This window comes from Artemia franciscana, chromosome 6 (assembly GCF_032884065.1).
Source record: "Artemia franciscana chromosome 6, ASM3288406v1, whole genome shotgun sequence".
Taxonomy (NCBI): domain Eukaryota; kingdom Metazoa; phylum Arthropoda; class Branchiopoda; order Anostraca; family Artemiidae; genus Artemia; species Artemia franciscana.
Genome location: NC_088868.1, coordinates 22059705 through 22086069, shown reverse-complemented (window position 1 = coordinate 22086069; position 26365 = coordinate 22059705). Strand labels below are relative to the sequence as shown.

Here is a 26365-nt window from a genome sequence, read left to right as displayed (position 1 = left end):
CGATCAAAACTTTAAAATAGCCATTTTCTTCAAAAGAATCCAAAATCTAAATAAGGATTTAAGGATTTAAGAATCGCCCATAGCTCATGAGGCAAGAGTTGTAACTTAAGCGAGTTCCCAATTATTTGGCCATGGTAGGCCAGCTCAGCTTTAGATCTGTCATTATAGCTTTTTTTTCTCCCTTCCGCGTTCCGACGTCTATGAAAGTATTTCCTATGTAAAATTCATCCAAAAGAAGGCTTTTATACTAAATAAAGTTTATTATAAATTTACTCCAAAAATCCTTCTGAATATTTTCCCAATTTCCTATATTCCCATTGTTTCTCCCTTTTAAGCCAAGAGGGTAGCTTTGGATCACCACGAACATAGTGAATTTGGGCTAAGGGGTACTTCAAATCTTCTTCTTGGGGTCCAATTGGGTTGACTTTTTTCAATTTGTTCAACAGCTTCTGTTTGGCAATATCTTTTGGATCTCGGTATCTATCAAGGTAGACATTAAATGATTTTTTATGTGGAAACCATAAGACATCTTCATTGACTGGGTAAAAATTGGAAAAATCATATTCATAAATTGGTTCTTTTATTTCCAGGAGATTGTGACACGTGGACTTTACGGATAGGTCATAATCAGATTGATAGAATGCAAGACCAGCAGGGGTAATATGATCTTCTAAATTTTTGTAGAAATCGTAAGTAGAAAATGTTCTTAACTGAAGTTGATATCTGAAATTAAAAAAGAAACAAACGGTAGGAATAGTCGAAAACCTCAGCGCTTTAAAAACAATGTGTCATCATACCTGAAACTAAGGAGTGCAGTAAGAACTTACATAATTTTCATCAAAACAATATAAAATTATATTGCTTGAAAACCTATTCAAGCTTTTTGTCTAAGTGTTTTTTCAAGGGTATAAATGAGATATATAACAGCGGTCCGCTTAAACCTCAAATTTCTCCAATTTTTTTAAAATAACACCGGGAAGACAGTCACAGTGACTTTATTTTGATATACAGTGGAAAACACTAGGGTAGATAAACCCCGATCTAGATATACTCTAACATCTGTTATCAGTGCGTTAAGTTCGCCTAGGCAAATGCAACCAGGGTGGTAAACACTAACTAGAAGGGCCTTAGGACCACAATAATTGATTTCTGGAAACCTACGAGATATACTATTTATTTTTGGATGTGACAATGCATGAACTACTAATTCTTTTCGTACAAAAAAAAAGAATATCAAAGTTGATTTTTCACTATCAGCCTATCTTGCTTAGCAGATATATTATTGCAGCAAACAGCTAACTGGTCCAATAGGCCATAAAAGAAAAAAAAGGCTCGAATTTATTTAACTGAAAGAAAGGGAGACAATTTACAACTAAGGGAGACAGACATAATCGAGAAACAATTTACTCTACAATTTTTCATCCTGCCTTCCAGGTTTGACTTCCCGGCATCTTCGGACAGAACACGGAAATTTCCGGACAGAATAATGGCAGTTCAATAAGGAGACTTACATTAGGAAAAGTCTTTTCATATCTGCTTTCTTTGCAAAGCCAATCTGGTTATCCTCTGGGAAAGGAGGACAAAAACACTAACATCCTCACAACTTATCCTTGAATAAATCTTTATTATCTAGACAAAAATCGTAAAAGAGCATCCAAAAAAGCCAAACATCAAATCAGAGATATTTTAAGAAATTTTCGCGAATAATTTCAAATACGTTGCAGAGACTGCAATTATATTCTATTTAGCTATTTTTACTTGAGTTTGCTCAGAAAAGAGCACAAGAACATAACTTCGTGCTCAAATACTCCTGAACTCGTTCATTGCATAATATTTACCCCCCCCCTACTTTTGAAATTACCTCTCTCGATCGCCTCAACCTAAAATTTCTCCAATAGAATCCTTCATAGAAATATTTAGGTTATTTTTTGCTCCCTCTATAATAGCAATACTAAACAAGTGAATCTTTTCTCAGACTTTCAATTTTGACCATTTGATAAGTAAAGTTTATTTTATCACGACTGTGCATACACTATTTGACTTATTTTGTGTGGACTGTTTGATGTAAATTGTACACCAACCATTTGTTGAGCATTTTGAAACCCTTTTTTTGATGTGTAATTAATTTAGTTATTGCCCTAAATTATCTAAATCTCATCACTCTGTTTGAAGGATGAAAGAAAATCGACTCCCCTCAAAGCTGGTGACTGTTTTTGGCAATGAATCTTATCTATGAATCTGTAAAGAGATCAATTCAAACTAGAAACCTGTGTCGAGTTCAAAACTTCAAATGGTATGACAATTTCGGAAACACTGAGATCCTGACGGCTATTAAGCTGGCAACTCTCTGCCTTTAAGCAGAAGCCCGCTCTTTAAAGTAACAGGGCTATCTTCTCCACCTTCCACCAAGATCCCTCGCAATGTTCCTCACGAATTTCAATCCCTAGGAGAATGGCTGAAGATGTCCTCGAACACACCATATGGGCTGATAAAAAACCAAGACCTACTCAGTCACAATTTCAATTCAACCGCAGCTCCATCCCTAGCCCAGGACAAAGCCAATTGGAGAAGACTGACGGTTCTGTCGATTAATTCCCTCTACACTGGTGAACTTCCTGAAGAAGAGACTTAAGTCAAGTAAGCTAAAGAACTCTCCTTCATCATCTTCTGCTAAAGGTTATAGGCTTTCAAGTAACAACTATTTTGCCCTACTGATATAACACAGTTACTCGTTGCAGAGTAAAAATGCAGCTGCTTTGCTGCAGATCTGGATATATTTTTGGAGTTTCGTTTTTTTAATTCTAAGCACTTAAATACCAAAATGAAGATATCCATTCCACACTTTACCGTACGATCTACCACGCTATTTTCCTGCGACACAATAACAGAAACGTTTAATACTCAAAATAAATCTTTTTTAAAATTCCATATATTTTTGAAAATTCCATAGAATGATTATCTGAAAGTCATTCCATACTTGTATAAGAGCAACAACTCAAACAACAACTTTGATTTTGCAATATATTGGTCGGGCGCGGGGTAGTCATCAATAACTAGAAGCTACTACCAACAAGAGGTTCGATATGATGTTACTGACTTTTTCTATTAACGCATCTGAAGAGTTGCAACTACTCAAGAACTACCCACCTGCTTCTGAAGAGCTGTCTCTCCTTTCGATATCATTTCTTAAGGTGACAAGACAAACACGTAAGGAAACAGCTCACCAGGACAGGCAACCATAGGGAGTTGTAATGTGAGGACCCTTTTATCTCCTTATCACGCTTGTTTTAATACTTTTATTGTTTTAATTGTTGCTGTTACGCAATTTTGGATGGATTTTCAACATTTTACGAAATTTGGAAATCTCCATATTATAGATGAAATAATTAAGTATTACTGCCTTCTGTTATTGTTCCACTGGTAGCAAGTCTGGTAGACCATACTGTTACAAAAAGTTTTTAAATGAAAATCTTCAGTTTGAACGTTCAGTTGAATGCTTAGAATCCAGATTTTTAACAAAAAATCTCGATCTAGAGCAAAACAACTTCATTGTAGTATATAGCACCAAGTAACGGTCCAAACAAGCTATGATTTGTCAATGAGTAAGTCTTCGTAGGTTTTAAAATTGCATTTGAACTATAAGCCTTGGAAGTATTTTTAGAGCTTTTATTGCTTTCTTTAAATCCCTCCCTCCATTATTTTTTCAAAGGAGCGTGGTGGTATTGCGAGGAAATAATTTATTCTACGTTGTAAAAATTATAAGAACTAGAAAAAAAATCAACGATTTGATTTAGCTATCAAAGTAAAATCGACACATCATGCGTTGAATTTTTAAGACTGCGAAAGAAAAAGAAGAAAGAACAAAAATATGAATATCGATTCTTACCGATTTTCATGTTTAATCTTGTACTCTGATAAGTCAATTAAGCTATCTTGTTTGTATAAAATAAAGACAAGTCTCTGATATCCTACTCCTTTGGGAGGAAAGGGCGGTAAATAGTCACACATTACTTCTCCAGTTTTAATATCTCCATCACGAATATTCGCCCTGAAAAAGAAGACAAGAAGATATTTAATCAAAACTTACAGACCCTAATTGTTGTTTCAAAAATTATTCAATAACTATTCAGGATTTCTTTATGATTATTATTCCTTTTGGCTTATTTCATTATTAGTCGAAGAGAGCTTATATAATTTCCTGTATAAGCCACATAGCGTAATGAAAAATGCTTCGACCACAAAGCGTAATGCTACCGATTTCAATAAAGAAAAGCTTTCAACACCACCACCGTAAGCAATACACCACATAGTTTCATTGCAAGCATTAGACCCAAACTGAGAGTAACTAAATACAATTCATGATTCCTTAGGGAACTGACTTAAGTATCCAGTCTTTTTAAGTCTCCCTGGCCAATAATTAGATATACCAAAAAGAAAAAAGAAAAATTATTTATTTACAAGAAGATCCTCTTTCATTATCGCAGACGTTTCTTTACAGTACCTATGCAATTTTTTAATAATGATCGACTTGAGAAGTTGTTAACCAAAAAATTTGATAGATTTTATTACAATTTTAATTTCAAATATTAAATAATATATCAAATGATAATTTTAAACCGCTTAATATTTTAGCAAGTGACAAAAAAAATCGAAAGAGTTAACATTCAAAATGTTCCTACTCCTCTACACCTTGCAGTAGTAGGCTACAGTAGATTGATACTCTACTTGGCAATTCGAGGCCAGGGGTTTGATTCCAGGTGCTGTGACAGGAAGGATCTGCAATCTAACTGTCCCTGTAAAAAAGACCAGGCAACTGAAACATCAATTCCACATCCCACTTACTATTAATGGAACTGGAGGATGTCTGTCCTATCCGTTACTATTCAACTCTGAGTAACGGCTATTGATTTTATGCATATTAAAACAGAATTTAAACGAATAATTGTTAATTAGATGGAATAAATGGCAATAAAAAATTATAAATGAATTCGAAACTGAAAATGGAAAATATGGTTCGAAAGACCCATTGACCAACAATTTTGTCCAAATGCTTTTTCTCTACAAAATTTTTCACAAGTCACTATAAATTCCATTTTTCAGGAAAAAAGTTAAAAGATACTCAGATGATAAACCTTTTGTTAATGAAGTTTTGAAAAGACAGATGAAAAAAGAGTGAATTTTTTCAAGCAAGGTCGTATTGCAGATGCAAACAATGTAAGAAAGTTCCTGAAGAAAACAGAATTAGAAATATGCTTCTCTATTTTCTAAAACAATGGAAGCTCTATATTCTAATTAGCCACAGAAATACTACAGCAAAATTAACAAGATCTGTGGAAAAAAGTCCTTCTGAAATTAAGTTCATTCTCCCCTATTCTCCTAACAAGATTGTCAATTACTTGAACCTGTGTCTCACAATCACAATACAAAGTCTCCCCCAGTTTCCCTGGCCTAAATCCAACTATTTCTCACAATGCCTCTTTCCCCCTAATAGTCTATCTCAAAGCAATAAACAAAATATAAAAACATAGAAAATAAAGGACTTGCCCCTTGGACACCACAATTGATCCAATTAAAGTTATCCAATTAAAGTCCTTTCAGACAAAATTGCTGAGTCTTTAAGCAAATATTTCCAGTTAAACTACAAGACCTGGGAAATCTCCAAGTTGTTGGAAACATGGTTTTATAGCACCTATCGGAAAGAAATCTACTAATCCGAGTTCCACCAAAACACGTTCCATTCCACTTACTCTATAAACCATAAGAAGGCTTTTTTATGATTTGCTGAAAGTTGAGAGCATTATACACATTGAAGTGCACAAGTTTTTCTAATTTAAGCCAAACTTCAACTATCTATTATCACATGCTCTGGGTATATGACATCTTAAGCTGTCTAGAAAACCCGAAAGTTTGGCTAAATCTTGTCAGAGTTGACCTGAAAATGATTTTGGCTTCGTCAACCACAAAGTCCTGATTCACTCATCTATATATATAAAAATAAGTTGTCTGTCTGTGTGTCTGTCTGTGGATCAGGTGACGTCATGTTTCTGTGTTGACTGACGTCATGAAATTAGTTGTCGTCATTTTTGCTTTGACGGTGACGTCATTCAAGATACTTAAGACATATGTTCACGTAGAAATCTATTAATGTTTAAGTTTACAATGACTGATGAACTTACCATGGCAAAAGCCGATGAAGATGCTCAAAGAGTCTATGCCAAAAAACTTGCTGCTGATAGAGAAAGTCAGAAAAGAAAGCGTGCCGAGGAACTACCAGAGCAACGCGAAAGCAGACTTGCTGCTAAAAGAGAAAGTGAAAAAAGAAGGCGTGCCGAGGAATCAAAAGAACAGCAAGGAAACAGGCTTGAGGCTGATAGAGAAAGAAAGAACAGAAAGCGTGCCGAGGAACTACCAGAGCAACGCGGAAGCAGACCTGCTGCTAAAAGAGAAAGTGAAAAAAGAAGGCGTGCCGAGGAATTACAAGAACAGCAAGAAATCAGGCTTGCTGCTGATAGAGAAAGTAAGAAAAGAAAGCGTGCCGAGGAATCACAAGAACAGCAAGAAATCAGGCTTGCTGCTGATAGAGAAAGTAAGAAAAGAAAGCGTGCCGAGGAATCAGAGCAACCTGAAAGTTATCGCCTGGCATTCAGGTACAACCCAGTCGATGATTATAGCTTGAGTAGATGTGTTCAAATCAGGACAATGTCTAAAATTTGTCCCTATTGCAAGGCCTTGAAATTCAATGGTGAAACAATGGGAATGTGTTGCGCCTCAGGAAAAGTTAAACTTCCTCTATTGGCTGCACCACCAGAGCCATTGAAGATTTTCCTTACTGCAACTAAGTCAGAATCTAAGCGTTTTTTGTCAAAAATCAGAAAATACAACTCATGTTTCCAAATGACGTCGTTTGGAGCCCAAATCGAAAATCCAGATCAATTTATGTCTACTTTCAAAGTAAAAGGGCAAATTTATCATAGAGCAGGGTCCCTTCTACCATTCTCAGGCGAGAATCATAAATTTTTACAATTGTACTTCACCAGTGATAGAAATCCTGAATTGAATGCACGTTGCGAAATTTCTCCCAACGTTGAAAGGACAATCGTTTCCCAATTGCAACATCTTTTCCACGAAAATAATAATTTAGTGCGTCTGTTCAAAACAGCCATCGATTTGATGCCTACTGATACGCATAAAATTGTTATTTCCGCTGACAAAACGCCTCCTGGCCAACATGTGCGTAGATACAATGCTCCAACTATCGACGAAGTGGCAATCGTTATGGTCGGTGATCAGTTTTTACCTCGAGATAGCTGCTGTTTCGACATGTGTAGAATTGGATCGTGAACAAAGTTACAGTACGAGTGATCTATTGTCGTATGTACAAAATAACATTTCCAAGTTAACGTCGGAACAAAAAGACATTTATGATACGATAATGCATTGTGTCGATAACAACGTTGGAGAAATTTTCTTTTTGGATGCGCCAGGAGGTACTGGTAAAACGTTTGTGATAAAACTGATTCTGGCATCAATTCGATCAAAAAATGATATAGCGTTGGCAATTGCGTCGTCCGGAATAGCCGCAACATTGCTGCCTGGTGGAAGAACTGCTCATTCCGCTTTGAAATTGCCTCTGAACTTGCATTCTACAGAAACTCCCACGTGCAATATTTCCAAATCATCTGGGATGGGTAAAGTATTGCAGCAATGCAAACTTATTATTTGGGATGAGTGCACAATGGCACACAAAAAATCGCTCGAGGCTCTGGATCAATGCTTGAAAGATTTACGAGGGAAGTCGAAACCCTTTGGCAGCACATTAATATTGCTTGCGGGAGATTTCAGGCAAACATTACCTATAATACCTAGATCAACTCCTGCAGACGAAATGAATGCTTGCCTGAAAAATTCTAATTTATGGGCACACGTAAAAACATTAAAATTAACTACAAATATGCGTGTCCGATTGCAAAACGATGACTCTGGTCAAACATTTTCAGATCAATTGCTGGCAATGGGAAACGGAAAGCTCCCAGTAGACTCAATTTCAGGACGTATACAACCACCTGCTGATTTCTGTAATTTAGTGACGTCCAAAAATGAATTGATTGAAAAAGTATTTCCGAATATTCTAAAAAATTATAAAAATAATAAATGGCTAAGTGAGGCCACAATCTTGACAGGGCCTTTTGAGGGTGAGGCTGTTCTTATTCCTCGCATTCCCATGATTCCAACGGATCTGCCTTTTCAATTTAAAAGATTGCAATTCCCAATTCGATTAGCATTTGCAATCACCATTAACAAAGCTCAAGGTCAATCATTAGAAAAATGTGGTATAGATCTTAATACTGATTGTTTTTCCCATGGACAATTGTACGTTGCATGTTCGAGGGTCGGTAAACCTGACAATCTATTTATATGCAGCGACAATTGGACTTGTATATTGAATATACAACATTGAATGTTGTATATTCGCAAGTTTTACGCAGTTAATTTGTATTTTGGAACCAAATGAAGCGGTTAATTATCCATCTGAATTTTTAAATTCCATAGATCCTTCAGGGTTTCCACCACACGTGCTACAACTAAAAATAGGCGTACCAATAATACTTTTAAGAAATATCAACCCACCAAAGCTTTGCAATGGCACGCGACTTGCCGTAAAAAAAAACAATGGAAAACCTAATAGAGGCCACAATCTTGACAGGGCCTTATGAGGGTGAGGCTGTTCTTATTCCTCGCATTCCCATGATTCCAACGGATCTGCTTTTTCAATTTAAAAGATTGCAATTCCCAATTCGATTAGCATTTGCAACCACCATCAACAAAGCTCAAGGGCAATCACTAGAAAAATGCGGTATAGATCTTAATACAGATTGCTTTACCAATGTACAATTGTATGTTGCATCTTCGAGGGTCGGTAAACCTGACAATCTATTTATACGCACAGACAATGGGACAGCGAAGACTGTTGTATATTCACAAGTTTTACGTAGTTAATTTGTATTGTATCTATCTATCTATCTATCTATATAAAAACGAGTTGTGTGTATGCATGTTTGTTTGTTTGTAAAAAGAGCGTTTGCATATGACGTCATTATTAGTACATACGGCTTTGTATATGGACAGACAATGGGAAAGCCAAGAATGTTGTATATTCGCAATTTTTACGTAGTTTGAAACACATATATAAATCTATCTATATTCACAGGTGGGACACAGGGACACAACTACAATGGCGCGTAACTAATATGGCGCGTAACGACTTACGCGCGCGGGGGGGCTTGGGGGGGCGCGAAGCGCCCCACCAACTAGGTGTTGGGGTGGCGCGAAGCGCCACCCCAACAGCTAGTTACTGAATAATTTTGAACTTGACTCACTATTAGTAAATATTTTGATTACTCACAAGTAGTAAAATTCAACAGTATACGATCTAACATCAAAGAAAGAAGCAACATAAGTGGCATAAAATAGGAACAAAAGGAAAAACAATTGTTTAAAATAAAAAATAACCTAGTTTTCTTTCGATATAGCTATTTGGCGGGGCATTTAATACCACAGTGGATGTCAGGACTTTATGATGGAGGATGTCGTAAGAGCAGATTTAAGGGAAAGTGGAATTTCTTGGGCGCAGGGGGTAAAATGGAGGCTTTGAATAGATTGGGACGGAGAAGGAGCGTGGGTAGCTGTGTTGACTTTAGGCGGCTTTATGCTGCGGTGAGCTATTAGTAGTAATTTAATACAACTGGTGGGAAGACCGTATGGGACAATAAGGCAAAAACCAATAATAATATCACTGGCTCCAGACCATTGAAACAGGTAATATTAATCAATGCTATGAAAACTTACACTAGCCAGTGTAAACACTCCTTAGTTTGATCGTAGAAGCATCCATCTGGATTTGTTAGAACCAGGGTCCATAGATCATCAGAAGATGAGTTAAAATGAACAGAGGGAGCATTTACACACTGAAATAAAAAAAAAGAATGAAAGAAAAACCTTTCAAAAATACTAGTAAACACTTTTACTAGTAAAAGTGTTTACTTAGAACACTTTTACTAGTAAAAGTGAAATTGTATATAAACATATACACTTTTCACAAAAGCATGTTGAACCATAGGCCATGCTTCCAAAATTATGAAATCTAAACTACTTGTCAGTGGTGATCAATACCTGCTGAATCTAACCATTTCAAAACTCACTACTTAAAGAGTCCACAGCTTTTTGGAGGAAACTGAATGAGTTTCAAAATGACCTTGGCTCCATAAAACATTTAGAGCTTAACATATTATGTTTTTTGTAATGTCTCATCTATACCCTTCTGCTTGTCTCAAACTCATTTTTAACGATCTTAGTCATCAAAATAAAGTTTTTAAACCGGCTTGCAGTAGAGACTGTTTACTCCTAAAGGTATTAAAAAATATTTATGCTTTGTAAATAGTGGCTGGGGAAATTATTTACTGCCATAGTAAGATATCAAAAATACTGGGGAAAGGGAAAAAGGAATTGAAATTGTACAAGAGTGGGTAGAAGCCTAGAATTGGGACTGCTGAGATTGAAACATGTCAAGAAAATAATTCTAACTTTATTATATGCAGAACAATCATGGTTAACATGTTTTGTTAATTTGTTAATTAGTACGATAGACTTTTATGTCGTACTAATTGCAGGAACATTTATTACATAGCATTTTTTAGTTTTTTTTGCTAAAGAACTATAATTAGGCTGAAATTTAAATGCTAGCCAAAATTTGAATATGCTATTATAACTTCTAATCACTTTTGTTTGTGTGCAATGGTCTTATAGTTTAGCCTACAGTAATATCTAAGAGTTTTAGGATTTCCAAAAGATAAGTGTATAAGTGACAAATTCATAAAAAAAAACTAATAGCTGGTTAAAAACAGCATAATAGGTCTGGGCTCATTTGTTGAACACTCATGGCTTTGGAATTACTGGACTACAGGATTATACCATCACTCTAATGAATACTGAGCAATTTGTTAATTATGCACACCAAATTAAAGCATTTAGATTTTTTACTTCTTTATTGGCATACTAACCTCATTCTTGGAGGTTAAGGACTAACTAGTAAACACTTTTTTTTTTACATTACCGATTCGTTCATACCCATATAATTTCCCCTATTAAGAATGAAATAACATGAAAAAAACAGAATTCTGTAATCCTGCTTAGATATTTTTAACGGGCAGAAAATTCCATAAGTAACTTGTAGAAAATACAAAAATAATTTATAAGCTCTCAATATTCTTTCACCAGCCTCGATATCGACAGCTTATAAAATACAGACATAATTCTCCAAAAAACTCCAGCAAGCTTAAAATGAATCCATACTCATAGGAGTTTTGGGACTGCTCCTCTTAAAATTCCATTGACCAATGCTTGATATACTGCTGTCAAGTTCAGTTCTGTGTAGTTGGTTGATATGAAAAGCAGCACAGTTGCTGTCTTCTAACTTTACATAGGATTGTGTCTGGTCACTTTAGTCTTCTAACTTCTTCATTTTTACTTTGTCAGTGTATCTAATCTCTGCTACCATCCAAAGTATTTCCAATAACAATACACAGTACCAATACACAGAAATGAGTGACGTGATGCTTCTTAAAGGTAAAAATTTAAGAGGTTTGATAGGTTCTTACGTCAACCTAGAGTAAACCAAGAGTAAAAAAGGGAAGTTGAAAGGATGAATACAATTTGTATTTTCCAATTAATTTTATGAATTTACTGGGTAATACATGTTGTTGTTTTATTTTTTGTTTTTGTTTTTCTCAGAGAGTAACTAGAGTTTCCTTCTCTTATAAGATTCCCGTAATCTTTCGTTTCACCACAAGTAGTTACTATTTGAACCACCTGGAAAACATTACTTTTTGATAATAACTACGCCACGGAAAGGATGCGAAATTAATCAATAAAAAAACATTAAAGAGTGGATACGGGAACGCTCATTGATTTCTTAGGTTAGGTACGGATATAGAAAAACACGAAATACCTTTTTCTGCGTTTCTTAAAGTTTTTTTCATAACAACCACCCTAAAACAAGTCTTTTTGTAACTCCTCCTCCCGAAAAAAATTCATAGATAAGGCCCTGGTGCCCACCTTATGCCAGCCCAGTGTGGCTGCCTTTAAATCCACAAAATGGGATTTACCAAATTTTTATAAATACTTATGTATTTAGATGAGCCTGTTAGAAAAGCGCGAGGTTCTGTGTAATAAACAAAGAACATATATCCTAGACGTCCAGAACATTTTTTTTTTAATTGTATTAGGCAAATATGGAGTTCTGCTTTTATCAAGTATGTAGTAGCAGTCAATTATGTCATTAATGCAAATGCACAGTGTAAACATAAGAGTATATTACCTTAAATTACCTTAAATCGCAGCTTGGAGCGATATAAGGATTATCCATCCTTGTGATGCTCCATGAGAAAAAAGATTTCGTTGGGTGTAGATTGTGGTTGTTAGATTAGACTCTTGTGGAGGACTCTGCAGCTTCCCAATTGTAAAGGAACTCCTGGCAGAGCCATTCCCTATCAAGGTGGGACTTGAACATGTCAGTTGAAGTAGCAGAAACTGTTTCTTCAGAGAGCTGGTTCCACATATTGATGATTCTTTGGTTGAAGAAGTGGCTTCTATGTCTACTCGTGGAACGCTGCATGGAAAGCTTCAAAGAATGTCCTCTAGTACCAGAATGCAAGGGCTGTGCAAAGAGACCGGGAATAAACCTCATGGCTACCTTCTATTGGATCTAAATCGAAACACGCTCGAAGATTTACGTGTTGTCAAGAATATTTTTGACAATGAAATTACTGTATATCTAAATAGTAAAACAAACCCTTAGCACCAATGATGAAACTGAGAAAACTACATGAAAACTTATATTTATTTTCTGTCCTAGGTAATCTTAAAACCACGCCTTAGAAAGGCCATACTCAAACACAGCATTGACAATAAATTCAATTATTTATCTGAGCTTCGTTTAAATTTAATCGAAGGTAATATTCAACTGCCAGAAGTAGTTGAGCATCAGACAAATCCACATCGTTCACCTGTAGATACCCTAGCTTGCGAACAGAAAGGGAAAAATTCAAAGGGAAATGACTTCTTCAAGTGGGTGGGTAGGTTCTTTTCATTGTTGATAACAATAATCGCGGAACTTGTAAACACAATTCTCTAGAGAAATGACAAAACCTTACAAACTGACGCCAGTTGAACTTGCTATTTCACCAAAAGAGAACTCTGAAGATGATTTTAATAAACTTACTAACAATGAATAAATTGCCGATGATGGATAATTAGTTTTGCTTCATAATGCCCTTCAACGTGAAAATGGGCATAAACCCTACCGTGCAATATTTTCCATAATAAATGTCATTGATCAACCACCAAGTTCTGAAAGTTCAGCACCACCACCAGCACAATAACTGCCTGAACAGGAAGACGAAGATTTATCCTAAGTTTCATCAAGTGTTGTAGACCTAATGCCTCAATCTTATCGAGAGCAAAGTAAAAGACTCTTGACTGATCTCGTTGGAAAAGAGCATGTACAAATTGATGACAAAAAGAATGAAGTTTTAATCCGTAGTAAGTGTTACAATTCAATTGATTTAATATATGATACTAGCTGTTGGGGTGGCGCTTCGCGCCCCCCCAATCCCCCCCGCGCGCGTAAGTCGTTACGCGCCATATTAGTTACGCGCCATTGTAGTTGTGTCCCTGTGTCCCACCTGTGAATATAGATAGATTTATATATGTGTTTCAAACTACGTAAAAATTGCGAATATACAACATTCTTGGCTTTCCCATTGTCTGTGCATATACACAGCCGTATGTACTAATAATGACGTCATATACAAACGCTCTTTTTACAAACAAACAAACATGAATACACACAACTCGTTTTTATATAGATAGATAGATAGATAGATGCAATACAAATTAACTGCGTAAAACTTGCGAATATACAACATTCTTCGCTGTCCAATTGTCGCTGCATATAAATAGATTGTCAGGTTTACCGACCCTTGAACATGCAACGTACAATTGTCCATGGGAAAAACAATCAGTATTAAGATCTATACCACATTTTTCTAATGATTGACCTTGAGCTTTGTTAATGGTGATTGCAAATGCTAATCGAATTGGGAATTGCAATCTTTTAAATTGAAAAGGCAGATCCGTTGGAATCATGGGAATGCGAGGAATAAGAACAGCCTCACCCTCAAAAGGCCCCGTTCAAGATTGTGGCCTCTATTAGGTTTTCCATTGTTTTTTTTTACGGCAAGTCGAGTGCCATTGCAAAGCTTTGGTGGGTTTATATTTCTTAAAAGTATTATTGGTACGCCCATTTTTAGTTGTAGCACGTGTGGTGGAAACCCTGAAAGATCTATGGAATTTAAAAATTCAGATGGATAATTAACCGCTTCATTTGGTTCCAAAACTGTGTCGACTGACTTGTAAAGGACTGCCTGGTCTCGAATCTTGGTCAAAACAATATTGTTGATTTCGTGGACGTCTATATTTTTGGGTGCGAGAATCGCTCTTTCACTTAGCCATTTATTATTTTTATAATTTTTTAGAATATTCGGAAATACTTTTTCAATCAATTCATTTTTGGACGTCACTAAATTACAGAAATCAGCAGGTAGTTGTATACGTCCTGATATTGAGTCTACTGGGAGCTTTCCGTTTCCAATTGCCAGCAATTGATCTGAAAATGTTTTACCAGAGTCATCGTTTTGCAATCGGACACGCATATTTGTAGTTAATTTTAATATTTTTACGTGTGCCCATAAATTAGAATTTTTCAGGCAAGCATTCATTTCGTCTGCAGGAGTTGATCTAGGTATTATAGGTAATGTTTGCCTGAAATCTCCCGCAAGCAATATTAATGTGCTGCCAAAGGGTTTCGACTTCCCTCTCAAATCTTTCAAACATTGATCCAGAGCCTCGAGCGATTTTTTGTGTGCCATTGTGCACTCATCCCAAATAATAAGTTTGCATTGCTGCAATAATTTACCCATCCCAGATGATTTGGAAATATTGCACGTGGGAGTTTCTGTAGAATGCAAATTCAGAGGCAATTTCAAAGCGGAATGAGCAGTTCTTCCACCAGGCAGCAATGTTGCGGCTATTCCGGACGACGCAATTGCCAACACTATATCATTTTTTGATCGAATTGATGCCAGAATCAGTTTTATCACAAATGTTTTACCAGTACCTCCTGGCGCATCCAAAAAGAAAATTTCTCCAACGTTGTTATCGACACAATGCATTATCGTATCATAAATGTCTTTTTGTTCCGACGTTAACTTGGAAATGTTATTTTGTACATACGACAATAGATCACTCGTACTGTAACTTTGTTCACGATCCAATTCTACACATGTCGAAACAGCAGCGATACGGTTAGGTGAAGGCATTCCCAAATCCTGAAGAGGTTTGTTTGCCATACGTACGCATAAATCTTCTATAATAACTAAAGTGTAGTTATAAATTTCTGATGTAAAACCAAAAGTCACATCTGACGTCTCTAACTGTTTTCCATGGAGTATATCTTCGGACATTTTTGACTTATATTTTTCCCATAACTCTGTAGGAGCTGAAGGAGAGCAAGTTGTTAAAATGATGCCAAACAATGCACGAATTTGACTTGGGGTTGACGTTTCGCACGCGTCATTGATGCAGTTATCCCAGTGTTGGTCATTCTCCAATAAATTCAGAGCTTGGCATGCACTACGGTAAGTGTCATGTATAGTACCGTTTACAGTTCTCAAATACTCAAAGGATGTCGGACCGGGTACATTCACCAAAAGCAGGCGTAGAAAGTTGATTGGGGTGAACGGTGTAGAGTCTTCCTATCGTGGTATCTTTGAAGATGGTAGGTTGGCCGTCGACTGACTTACCCTGTTTTCGACGTTCAAATACTTTATTTTTAGTATTCCACGTGTAATACGAAGGCACTTCAGTATACAGCAGTTTTTTTGCAAAAGAATCATTTTTGCAAAGTGAAAAAAAAAGCTGTTAATGTTGTATCCACCGGATACAATCGACTGGGTTGTACCTGAATGCCAGGCGATAACTTTCAGGTTGCTCTGATTCCTCGGCACGCTATCTTTTCTTACTTTCTCTATCAGCAGCAAGCCTGATTTCTTGCTGTTCTTGTGATTCCTCGGCACGCTTTCTTTTCTTACTTTCTCTATCAGCAGCAAGCCTGATTTCTTGCTGTTCTTGTAATTCCTCGGCACGCCTTCTTTTTTCACTTTCTCTTTTAGCAGCAAGTCTGCTTCCGCGTTGCTCTGGTAGTTCCTCGGCACGCTTTCTGTTCTTTCTTTCTCTATCAGCCTCAAGCCTGTTTCCTTGGTGTTCTTTTGATTCCTCGGCACGCTTTCTGTTCTTTCTTTCTCTATCAGCCTCAAGCCTGTTTCCTTGCTGTTCTTTTGATTCCTCGGCACGCTTTCTGTTCTTTCTTTCTCTATCAGCCTCAAGCCTGTTTCCTTGCTGTTCTTTTGATTCCTCGGCACGCTTTCTTTTCTGACTTTCTCTATCAGCAGCAAGTTTTTTGGCATAGACTCTTTGAGCATCTTTTGCCATTGTAAGTTCATCAGTCAATTTAAACTTAAACATTAATAGATTTCTACGTGAGCATATGTCTTAAATATCTTGAATGACGTCACCGTCGTAGCAAAAATGACGACAACTAACTTGATGACGTCAGTCAACACAGAAACATGACGTCACCTGACAGACAGACAGACACACAGACAGACAACTTATTTTTATATATATAGATGGTCACAAATCCTAAAAGACTTGAATCATTTGATGCTTATTTGTATAGAATTAGACATGCACTTTCGGATTGCTGAGGCGCAGGCAAAACCAGGGACGTTGTGAAAGTCACCTTTGTTATCAACTACACCCTTCAATCATATTTTAAAGAAACAGAAAAACAACTTAGAGAAAAATATGGTGATGATGCATGTGAAGAAAAACCGATTCTGTCATTTCATTGCACGCCTCCAAGTTGTTACCATAAGTTTGAAATAAGTAGAAACGCTGAATTCCCAGCTTGATAGATAATTCAATGTAGAGACATGAAATAATCTTGGAGCCTTAAGAACAGAAATACATCAAAAGAGTTTGAGAAAACAAATTTGACGTCATTAGAAAACAATCTGACAATATAATAATGAATAAAACATTTATTCATCGAAGACACACCATCGAAGTAGATAACCAGTGGGTTGTTCCATATTCCCCATTATTATCAAAAACATTTAATGCACACATAAACGTTGAATACTGTAACTCCGTAAAGGCAATCAAATACATATGTAAATACGTCAACAAAGGCAGTGACATGGCAGTTTTTGGCTTGCAGCCCGAAATCAAAGATTTCGATGAAATCGTACAATATCAGGCTGGAAGATACATAAGCAGTAATGAAGCTGTTTGGCTTGCCTGAAAAATTCTAATTTATGGGCACACGTAAAAACATTAAAATTAACTACAAATATGCGTGTCCGATTGCAAAACGATGACTCTGGTCAAACATTTTCAGACAATTGCTGGCAATGGGAAACGTAAAGCTCCCAGTAGACTCAATTTCAGGACGTATACAACTACCTGCTGATTTCTGTAATTTAGTGACGTCCAAAAATGAATTGATTGAAAAAGTATTTCCGAATATTCTAAAAAATTACAAAAATAATAAATGGCTAAGTGAAAGAGCGATTCTCGCACCCAAAAATATAGACGTCCACGAAATCAACAATATTGTTTTGACCAAGATTCGAGACCAGGCAGTCCTTTACAAGTCAGTCGACACAGTTTTGGAACCAAATGAAGCGGTTAATTATCCATCTGAATTTTTAAATTCCATAGATCTTTCAGGGTTTCCACCACACGTGCTACAACTAAAAATAGGCGTACCAATAATACTTTTAAGAAATATAAGCCCACCAAAGCTTTGCAATGGCACTCGACTTGCCGTAAAAAAAACAATGGAAAACCTAATAGAGGCCACAATCTTGACAGGGCCTTTTGAGGGTGAGGCTGTTCTTATTCCTCGCATTCCCATGATTCCAACGGATCTGCCTTTTCAATTTAAAAGATTGCAATTCCCAATTCGATTAGCATTTGCAATCACCATTAACAAAGCTCAAGGTCAATCATTAGAAAAATGTGGTATAGATCTTAATACTGATTGTTTTTCCCATGGACAATTGTACGTTGCATGTTCGAGGGTCGGTAAACCTGACAATCTATTTATATGCAGCGACAATTGGACAGCGAAGAATGTTGTATATTCGCAAGTTTTACGCAGTTAATTTGTATTTCGGAACCAAATGAAGCGGTTAATTATCCATCTGAATTTTTAAATTCCATAGATCCTTCAGGGTTTCCACCACACGTGCTACAACTAAAAATAGGCGTACCAATAATACTTTTAAGAAATATCAACCCACCAAAGCTTTGCAATGGCACGCGACTTGCCGTAAAAAAAAAACAATGGAAAACCTAATAGAGGCCACAATCTTGACAGGGCCTTATGAGGGTGAGGCTGTTCTTATTCCTCGCATTCCCATGATTCCAACGGATCTGCTTTTTCAATTTAAAAGATTGCAATTCCCAATTCGATTAGCATTTGCAACCACCATCAACAAAGCTCAAGGGCAATCACTAGAAAAATGCGGTATAGATCTTAATACAGATTGCTTTACCAATGTACAATTGTATGTTGCATCTTTGAGGGTCGGTAAACCTGACAATCTATTTATACGCACAGACAACGGGACAGCGAAGACTGTTGTATATTCACAAGTTTTACGTAGTTAATTTATATTGTATCTATCTATCTATCTATCTATATAAAAACGAGTTGTGTGTATGCATGTTTGTTTGTTTGTAAAAAGAGCGTTTGCATATGACGTCATTATTAGTACATACGGCTTTGTATATGGACAGACAATGGGAAAGCCAAGAATGTTGTATATTCGCAATTTTTACGTAGTTTGAAACACATATATAAATCTATCTATATTCACAGGTGGGACACAGGGACACAACTACAATGGCGCGTAACTAATATGGCGCGTAACGACTTACGCGCGCGGGGGGGCTTGGGGGGGCGCGAAGCGCCCCACCAACTAGGTGTTGGGGTGGCGCGAAGCGCCACCCCAACAGCTAGTATTTACTAAAAGTGGGTCAATTTCAAAGTTATCATGTAGTAAACGAATTAGGATATTGTGGTTAACTAAGTCAAATGCTTTTTGGAAATGGACTAAAACCAGGTTTAGTATTAAATTGTTTAAAGAGTAAAAAACTGGTGATTGCAAAAATATTTGAATATATTTTGACAATGGGTTAAAGCAATTCAAAAACTTTAAAAAAGAAAACCAAAAGTTCGAAGCTTAGTAGAAATTGTTGTTAGAAATGTTGTCTGCACCAAGGAATTTCTTTGTTGGTGGAAACTGGAAGTTAAATGGAAATAAGCAGGAAATTGGAAACATAATAAATTTCCTAACTGCTGGAAATCTTGACCCAAGCACAGAGGTTGTGTGTGCTCCTCCTACCATTTATTTGGAACATGTAAGAAAAACTTTACCATCATCAGTTGGTGTGGCAGCACAAAATTGCTACAAGGTTCCTAAAGGAGCATTTACTGGAGAGACTAGTCCTGCAATGATCAAAGATGTTGGAGTTCAGTGGGCCATCATAGGTCATTCTGAGAGAAGAAATGTGTTTGGGGAATCTGATGAGCTAATTGGGGTCAAGGTTGGCCATGCCCTTGAAGCTGGGTTGAAGGTGATCCCATGTATTGGTGAAAAACTCGAAAAGAGGGAAAGTGGAAAGACAGAGGAGGTTGTTTTCTGTCAGCTGAAAGCAATTGCTGATAATATCAAGCCTAATCAATGGCAAAATGTGGTCATTGCCTATGAGCCGGTTTGGGCAATCGGTACTGGTAAAACAGCGTCTCCAGTTCAGTTTCTTTTCAACTTTGATATTGAACGGAAAATGCATCGAACATCTTTTTCTAAGGATACTCAGAGGAAGAATAGAGAGGAGGTCGGTTTACGGGTAGAAACGTTCGACTTGTGAGACATCCGATAGCACTGCAGCATTTGAACATTAGCCTTGATTCTCAATTGCGATGAAAATAATGTTGACATATTCAAGAGAACTGTCTATTGCTGTTTTTCTTTCGATAATCCGTGGATGATTAGGTTGAATTTTTGGTCTTTTAACTTTGATTCCCTTATGTACATTCCCAACGCGTGTTTCACTAACTAGCGCAACTCTCATCGACAACATATTTTTAACGACACCAGCTACGTCTTCAAAAGTTGTTCTAACAGATTTTTCTGGTAATTTTTCGCTAATTTCTGATGAAAAATACTTGCTTCAGACAAGAAAAGCAATAGAAACAACACATACGATAATCAATAAAAAAAAGATGGACTGTTTGAAGGATAAATCGAATATTATTGATTGGTCTTGTGTTTTTTTATGCTGAAGAAGTAAATTCTGAAACGACTTGTTTCTCCGAAAAATTTAACGCTGCTTTTGATGAGTAAAAAAACGAAAGAGAAATATAATCAACCAATTCAGCCATGGATATCGCCCTCCCTTTTGACCTCAATAAAACAAAAATAATAACAATCTATACAAAAGATTAATGTCAATCCTAAGTGAAGAAAATAAAAAAACTTTCAAAAACTACAAAAATCTACTTTCAAAAATAATAAGTAATGCTAAAACGAAATTTTATTTTGTTTTAATGAAGTAAGTCATCAAAGACAACTTGGGAGCTAATCAATTCATGCTTAAGTCGATCGCGAATAACTTCAACACCATCCGAAATAAAGGAATCTCATGGTAATATAATAGAAAGGGAGCTAGAAATTGCTGGCTACATGAATTCATATTTCAGATTAATTGGAGAATTCCAAGCCAACAAGCTCCAACATAACCCGCCCCATGGTCAATGTGATAATCGTATATACCTCGTAAAGCTTTCTGAAAAATCTATCTTATTAACACCGGTAACAGAGGAAGAACTTACCAATATAGCCAGAATTAGAAATCTCATTGTTATAAAAATACTGATTTCTCGTTATTTGTCTTTCTCTTCTTTGTGACTTTGAAGGGACTCATTACGTTATATGTGATTGTACGTTTTCAAGTGTTAGTTTCAAAAAATTGGCATCAAATTTAAAACTTTAAGAACAAGGCCCATTTAGTTCCTTCCTTAAGGTAGGCCTGTTTAATTAAACTTAAGATTGGACCTATTAGTAATACATAAATAGGTAATGGTGCATATTACCTGTCCTGGTGATTTATATTGTGGAGAGTACAGTTCAGAGGAAGAGGCTAAAATTTTTGATCTCTGGTACATATTTCCCAAAGATATTGAATCATCATATATTTTATTTTGCAAAAGAAGGAGCCCACCAAGTTTTAAATTTAAGAAAGAACTCAAAGGAAGGAGTGGTGGAAAAAAAAATATTGCAAAGCTATCTTTTTCTCTACACGATCTTGCCTCAGAAAAAAACAAAATCCTTACATCTTTAGGTTTGACTACATTTCCATAGTAAACAGGCATTGAAGAATTTTCTGAATGATATTTTACTTGCAGCTCAACCTCAGGAAGAAAAAATGCCTTTGGTCCAAAGAGATGTTCGTAAACCCCATAATGAGCAGCCATTTCCCGAACGTGAGACTTCCCAACGTCATCCATCCATTCTGACATAATAGCTTCAATATCAGGAACATCTGAAGATAGATATTTTGTACACAAACACTTATTAGAGTCTCAGGGAAGAAGGAAGGGAAAACAATTTTGAATCGGTGAAGGTCGAAACCAAACATCTTTAGCTCATATATCTTTAATTTTTCCTTGAAAAATCCTTTGAATCTACTCTTATGGGCACAATTTTCCTCTATACTGTACATATTACCATGTCTATTACATTTTATGTAGTGCCCTCAGAATTTCCATATTTCAGATCAAACCGACACACAATTGCAATTTACCGTTTTTGAGAAGCTTTTGTTGGAAGCGTTTTTGTTAGCTTTTGAGAAGAAAAACAAAGCAAAAGAAGAGATGGAAAAATGGGAAAAAATGAGTCAATAAGCGGATAGCCTATCAGTTTTTCAGGGCAACATAGTACGAGTTAGAAATCAAAGTCAATATTCAATTTAGCATTAGATGGTTTAAGATTCCAGCAGGGATTAAACATGGTTTTTGTTTGCCAAAATGGGGTATAAAGGTCGCTGGCCTGGGTTGCACTTCCCAAAGAAATCGAATTAAACTAAGACCTTATTTAACCCATCTACAATCAGAGAACCTCCCATTCTTTCAAGTTTTTCAGAAGTTAGAAATTGCAGAACAAAGTAGAGGCAGAGACAATTTTTTGCAAGTTACCTCACCAAAATCAATTGCTAGGATGCCTAGGAAGGGTTTGTTTACACAGCTCAAGTTTTTAAGCAAGACAAACATCAAAACTAAATATAATATTATTAGCTTAAACTTTATATGCAAGCATGTATAAAACGTTTATGAGAAAAACTCATATTCCACTGAATGTGTAAACAGATTTTCCAAATGAGTAGGACTTTTTATTCAAAAAGTTTCTTAAGAATATCTTCAACAAAAAAGGAATACAACTCAATGTTTCAGAGTTTTTATTCCATGTTAGAGCACAATTAACTAATCAACATATTACAGCAAAAATACATATTACAAACCCTTTATAGCCAACACATTGGGTTACCACATCCTCTAGAGCACGTTTATACCATTTTTAGGAAAATAGCATAAAATTCATTTGACTGGCCATCTCTCAGACAATAAGCTGTACAGGGACTATTTGGGTTTATCACTTTCTAGGGCTATAGTGAAAAAAGGCTAACATGCCTATGCCACATGACTCGACCTAATTGATATCCACCTGGGGCCCAGCAAAATGCAACTCATTTCTAAATGGGCAAGAATAGGATGTAAGAAAGAATCTAGAGGAAATTAAAACTTCATAGGGGGGGGGAGTATAAAGTAAAACTTGCAAAGATTTAGGTGGATGAGGTGCATTCAAAACTGTGTTTGCATGCAACACAAAACTTGTATTGCATGCAGCAGGACTACTTAATTAGTTGCCTTACTATGAAAAAGGTCCATTGAATAATAAGAGAATCATGGCTTTTACTTGACAATACTTGTTTGCATACTTAGAATATAATACAAAACTGATATCATACAAAAGACAATTCTAATTATGTAGCTCTAAGACTAGAAAACATAATTTTATTAACTACTAGCTGTTGGGGGCGCAACACCTAGTTGGTGGGGGCGCTTTGCGCCCCCCACCCCCCCAAGCCCCCCCCGCGCGCGCGTAAGTCGTTACGCGCCATATTAGTTACGCGCCATTGTAGTTGTGTCCCTGTGTCCCACCTGTGAATATAGATTACCTTAGACCTTAGATCCTCCAGAGCCAGAGATGGCTCATAGGGCGTCTACGAAACCTCGCCAGACATCTCGGAGCTGAGCTGCAGCCGTGACGTCCTCCCACTGTGGTTGAAGAGACAACTCCGCATTTCTCAGGTCTCGGTCGTACTGTCGTCGTAAGGTGTGTCTTGGTCGACCTCTTTTTCGCCTCCCCTCGGGACGCCAATCATATACTGTATTCGGGAGTCGATCCTCTGGCATACGGAGGACGTGGCCAAGGTATGTCCAAATTACATACTTATAATGACGTCAAATGCAAACCCACAGACAAACAAACATGCATATATACAACTTATTTTTATATATATAGATACAGTTTCTTTTTTAGTTTTTTTTTTCTTTTTTAGTTTTTTCTTTTCTTAGTTTTTTTCTTTTTTAGTTTTTCCTTTTTTTTAGTTTCTTCTTTTTATTGATTTGTTTTCTTCAATTTGTCAATGTTCATTCTAACATTGACACTTTGAAAAATCTTTACGTGCCAAGCATGCTAAAGCTCCAACAATTTATAATAAACCTCAATATTTGGGTATCTGTTTTAAGGTTTTCGAATTACTTTAATCTATTGTCAAAATATATTGAAATATTTGTGCAAGTCCAGTTTTTTTTTAGTTTTTAGCTTTTTCCAGTTTTTCTTTCTTTTTAGTTTTTTACCTTTTTTTATTTATTTTTATTTTTTTACGTTTATTCTTTTTAGGTTTTTTCTTTTTTAAATTTTTTTTTATTTTTTAGTTTTTTTCTTTTTAGTTTTTTTTTAGTTTTTTGCCTTTTTTCTTTTTTCAGTTTTCTTTTTCTTCTTTATTTTTCAGCATCACTATGAAATACATATCGCCGCACCTTTGTTTTTTTAACTAAAATCTGGTAGGCATTCTGGTAGGCAAAATCCCAAACCCAATCATCATCGCTATCATTTTCAGTTTTGATACGTTTTGACTCTCGCTGTCCAGGTGAATTTTCATCTAACTGCGCGGTTTTGCGTTCTTTAGCCGCAAGCCTTTTGGCATTAACCCTTTGAGCAGATTCCTCGGCTGTTTCTTCTGCCATTGTAGGATTTATACTAAACTTTCTCTTTGAATTAACTATTTGAGCAGCTTCCTCAGCTGTTTCTTCTGTCATTTTGAGATCTATACTAAAAATTCCTCTTCACGTGCCAAGCTTGCTAAAGCTCAACAATTTATAATAAACCTCAAAATTTTAAGTATCTGTTTTAAGGTTTTCGAATTACTTTAATCTACTGTCAAAATATTTATGCAATTCCCAGTTTTTACATTTTAGTTTGTTTTCTTTTTCTTCTTTAGTTTTCAGACGTCATATGCAAACCCTCAACACAAAAATACATACAACTTATTTTTATATATATAGAAGATATAATCTGGCGTAACAGACAAAGTGTAACAGACATAACACACAGACAACTTATTTTTATATATATAGATTCCACAAATTGCTCCTCTTTGAGGGGACTTTGCCTTATCCCACTTGGTATTTTAATGTACGATTGTAATACATTTAATTTATATTCTAAGCCAATTGAAGTTGTTCAATGCAGAAAAAATAAACCATCAACAAAGTTAGGCCTATATCAGCACAAGAAGAAGGAACATTTACTGAAAAAAAACCTTCCCTTTTATAGGGGTGGCTGTCATTTATTTGTGGTCATCCTAGCCTTACGATTGATGAAAATGAACTCCGACTTTCTGATACCCAATTAAATTCAATTAGTTTTTTCTGTTATTGAATTTTAAGACAGGAATTTGGGCTTAATTTGAAATTTGGGCTGTTATTGAAATTTAAGCCCAAATAAGATTATTTATTGTCAACTGTTGCACCAGAAGCATTCCTAATACGACTCTGATTAGGTGATGTGGCTATCTAAAATCTTAAAGACATTCATAGAATTGGGAATCAAGATATATGAGTGTACTTGGGAAGAATTTGGGGATCATTCCATCAGTAAACCATAGTATAATAAACATGTAGCATATATAAATAGCTATTATAGGCATTTTTGAAATAATTAGTTATTAGATATACAAATCTAAAAAAATTACATTCTTTCCTTAAAGTAAGCTTCTTTATTTCTTGATTATTCCTAAGAGCTTTTCTGTCTTCGAGTCTAGTAGATCTGTTACTCAGCTCTTTTGTTGAGGGTAGTCCAATATCTATATGGCCATCAAACTTCGTTTTAGGGGCCAACCCTAAAAAAAATAAATATAGCATTTAATGCATGGCCTACCTAAAAACACTTCAAGAATTTGAGAGTATGATAGTTACAAATTGAGAATAAATTATACTTGCTTCAAAAGCATGTCTTTATAAATAGTAAAACTTAGAGGATAAAGCACAAAAAGCAAATAATTGCTATTATCAGATCTAGCTAAAGCAGGTATACCCCAGAGTGAAATTACATAAAAAAACTAGTTTTTTTAACTGAAAGTAAGGAGCGACATTAAAACTTAAAACGAACAGAAATTACTCCGTATATGAAATGGGTTATCCCCTCCGCAATCCCTCGCTCTTTACGCTAAAGCTTTTAATTGTTTTAAAAAGCAGAATTGCGGCAAAGAGTTAAACTTCAGCGTAAAGAGCGAGGGATTGCAGAGGGGACAACCCATTTCATATACGGAGTAATTTCTGTTCGTTTTAAGTTTTAATGTCGCTCCTTACTTTCAGTTAAAAAAACTAGTTTTTTTATGTAATTTCTGAACGTTTTTGAATTAATGCATGTTTGATTTTCGCTCTCCGCACATAAATTCTTAAAATGAAATTTGCATATTAATTCCCTTTTTGGATAAATGGCTTTCTCTTAGTTTTGATCAGACGATTTTGAGAAATAAGGGATGGGGAAGGAGG

At 35.9% G+C, this 26365-nt stretch overlaps 2 protein-coding genes across 4 annotated transcripts in view; one reads left to right on the top strand and one right to left on the bottom strand.

Annotated features, from left to right (window-relative positions):
• Positions 1–240: 240 nt before the first annotated feature.
• Positions 241–26365, bottom strand: part of LOC136028188 (large ribosomal subunit protein mL38-like) — a 32744-nt gene continuing 6619 nt past the window's right edge. For all 3 annotated transcript variants that reach the window (XM_065705891.1, XM_065705893.1, XM_065705894.1), the window contains exons 2-6: positions 25564–25710; positions 21581–21789; positions 9847–9965; positions 3887–4048; positions 241–723 (exon numbers count right to left, since the gene is read on the bottom strand). In XM_065705891.1, the coding sequence (XP_065561963.1) occupies positions 270–723; positions 3887–4048; positions 9847–9965; positions 21581–21789; positions 25564–25710 (1091 nt within the window). In that variant the 3' untranslated portion in view covers positions 241–269. The remainder of the gene's footprint in view (positions 724–3886; positions 4049–9846; positions 9966–21580; positions 21790–25563; positions 25711–26365) is intronic.
• On the top strand, positions 19435–20130 carry LOC136028189 (triosephosphate isomerase-like). Its single transcript, XM_065705895.1, has one exon. The coding sequence runs from the start codon at positions 19450–19452 to the stop codon at positions 20113–20115; it is 666 nt and encodes a 221-aa protein (XP_065561967.1). The 5' UTR covers positions 19435–19449; the 3' UTR covers positions 20116–20130.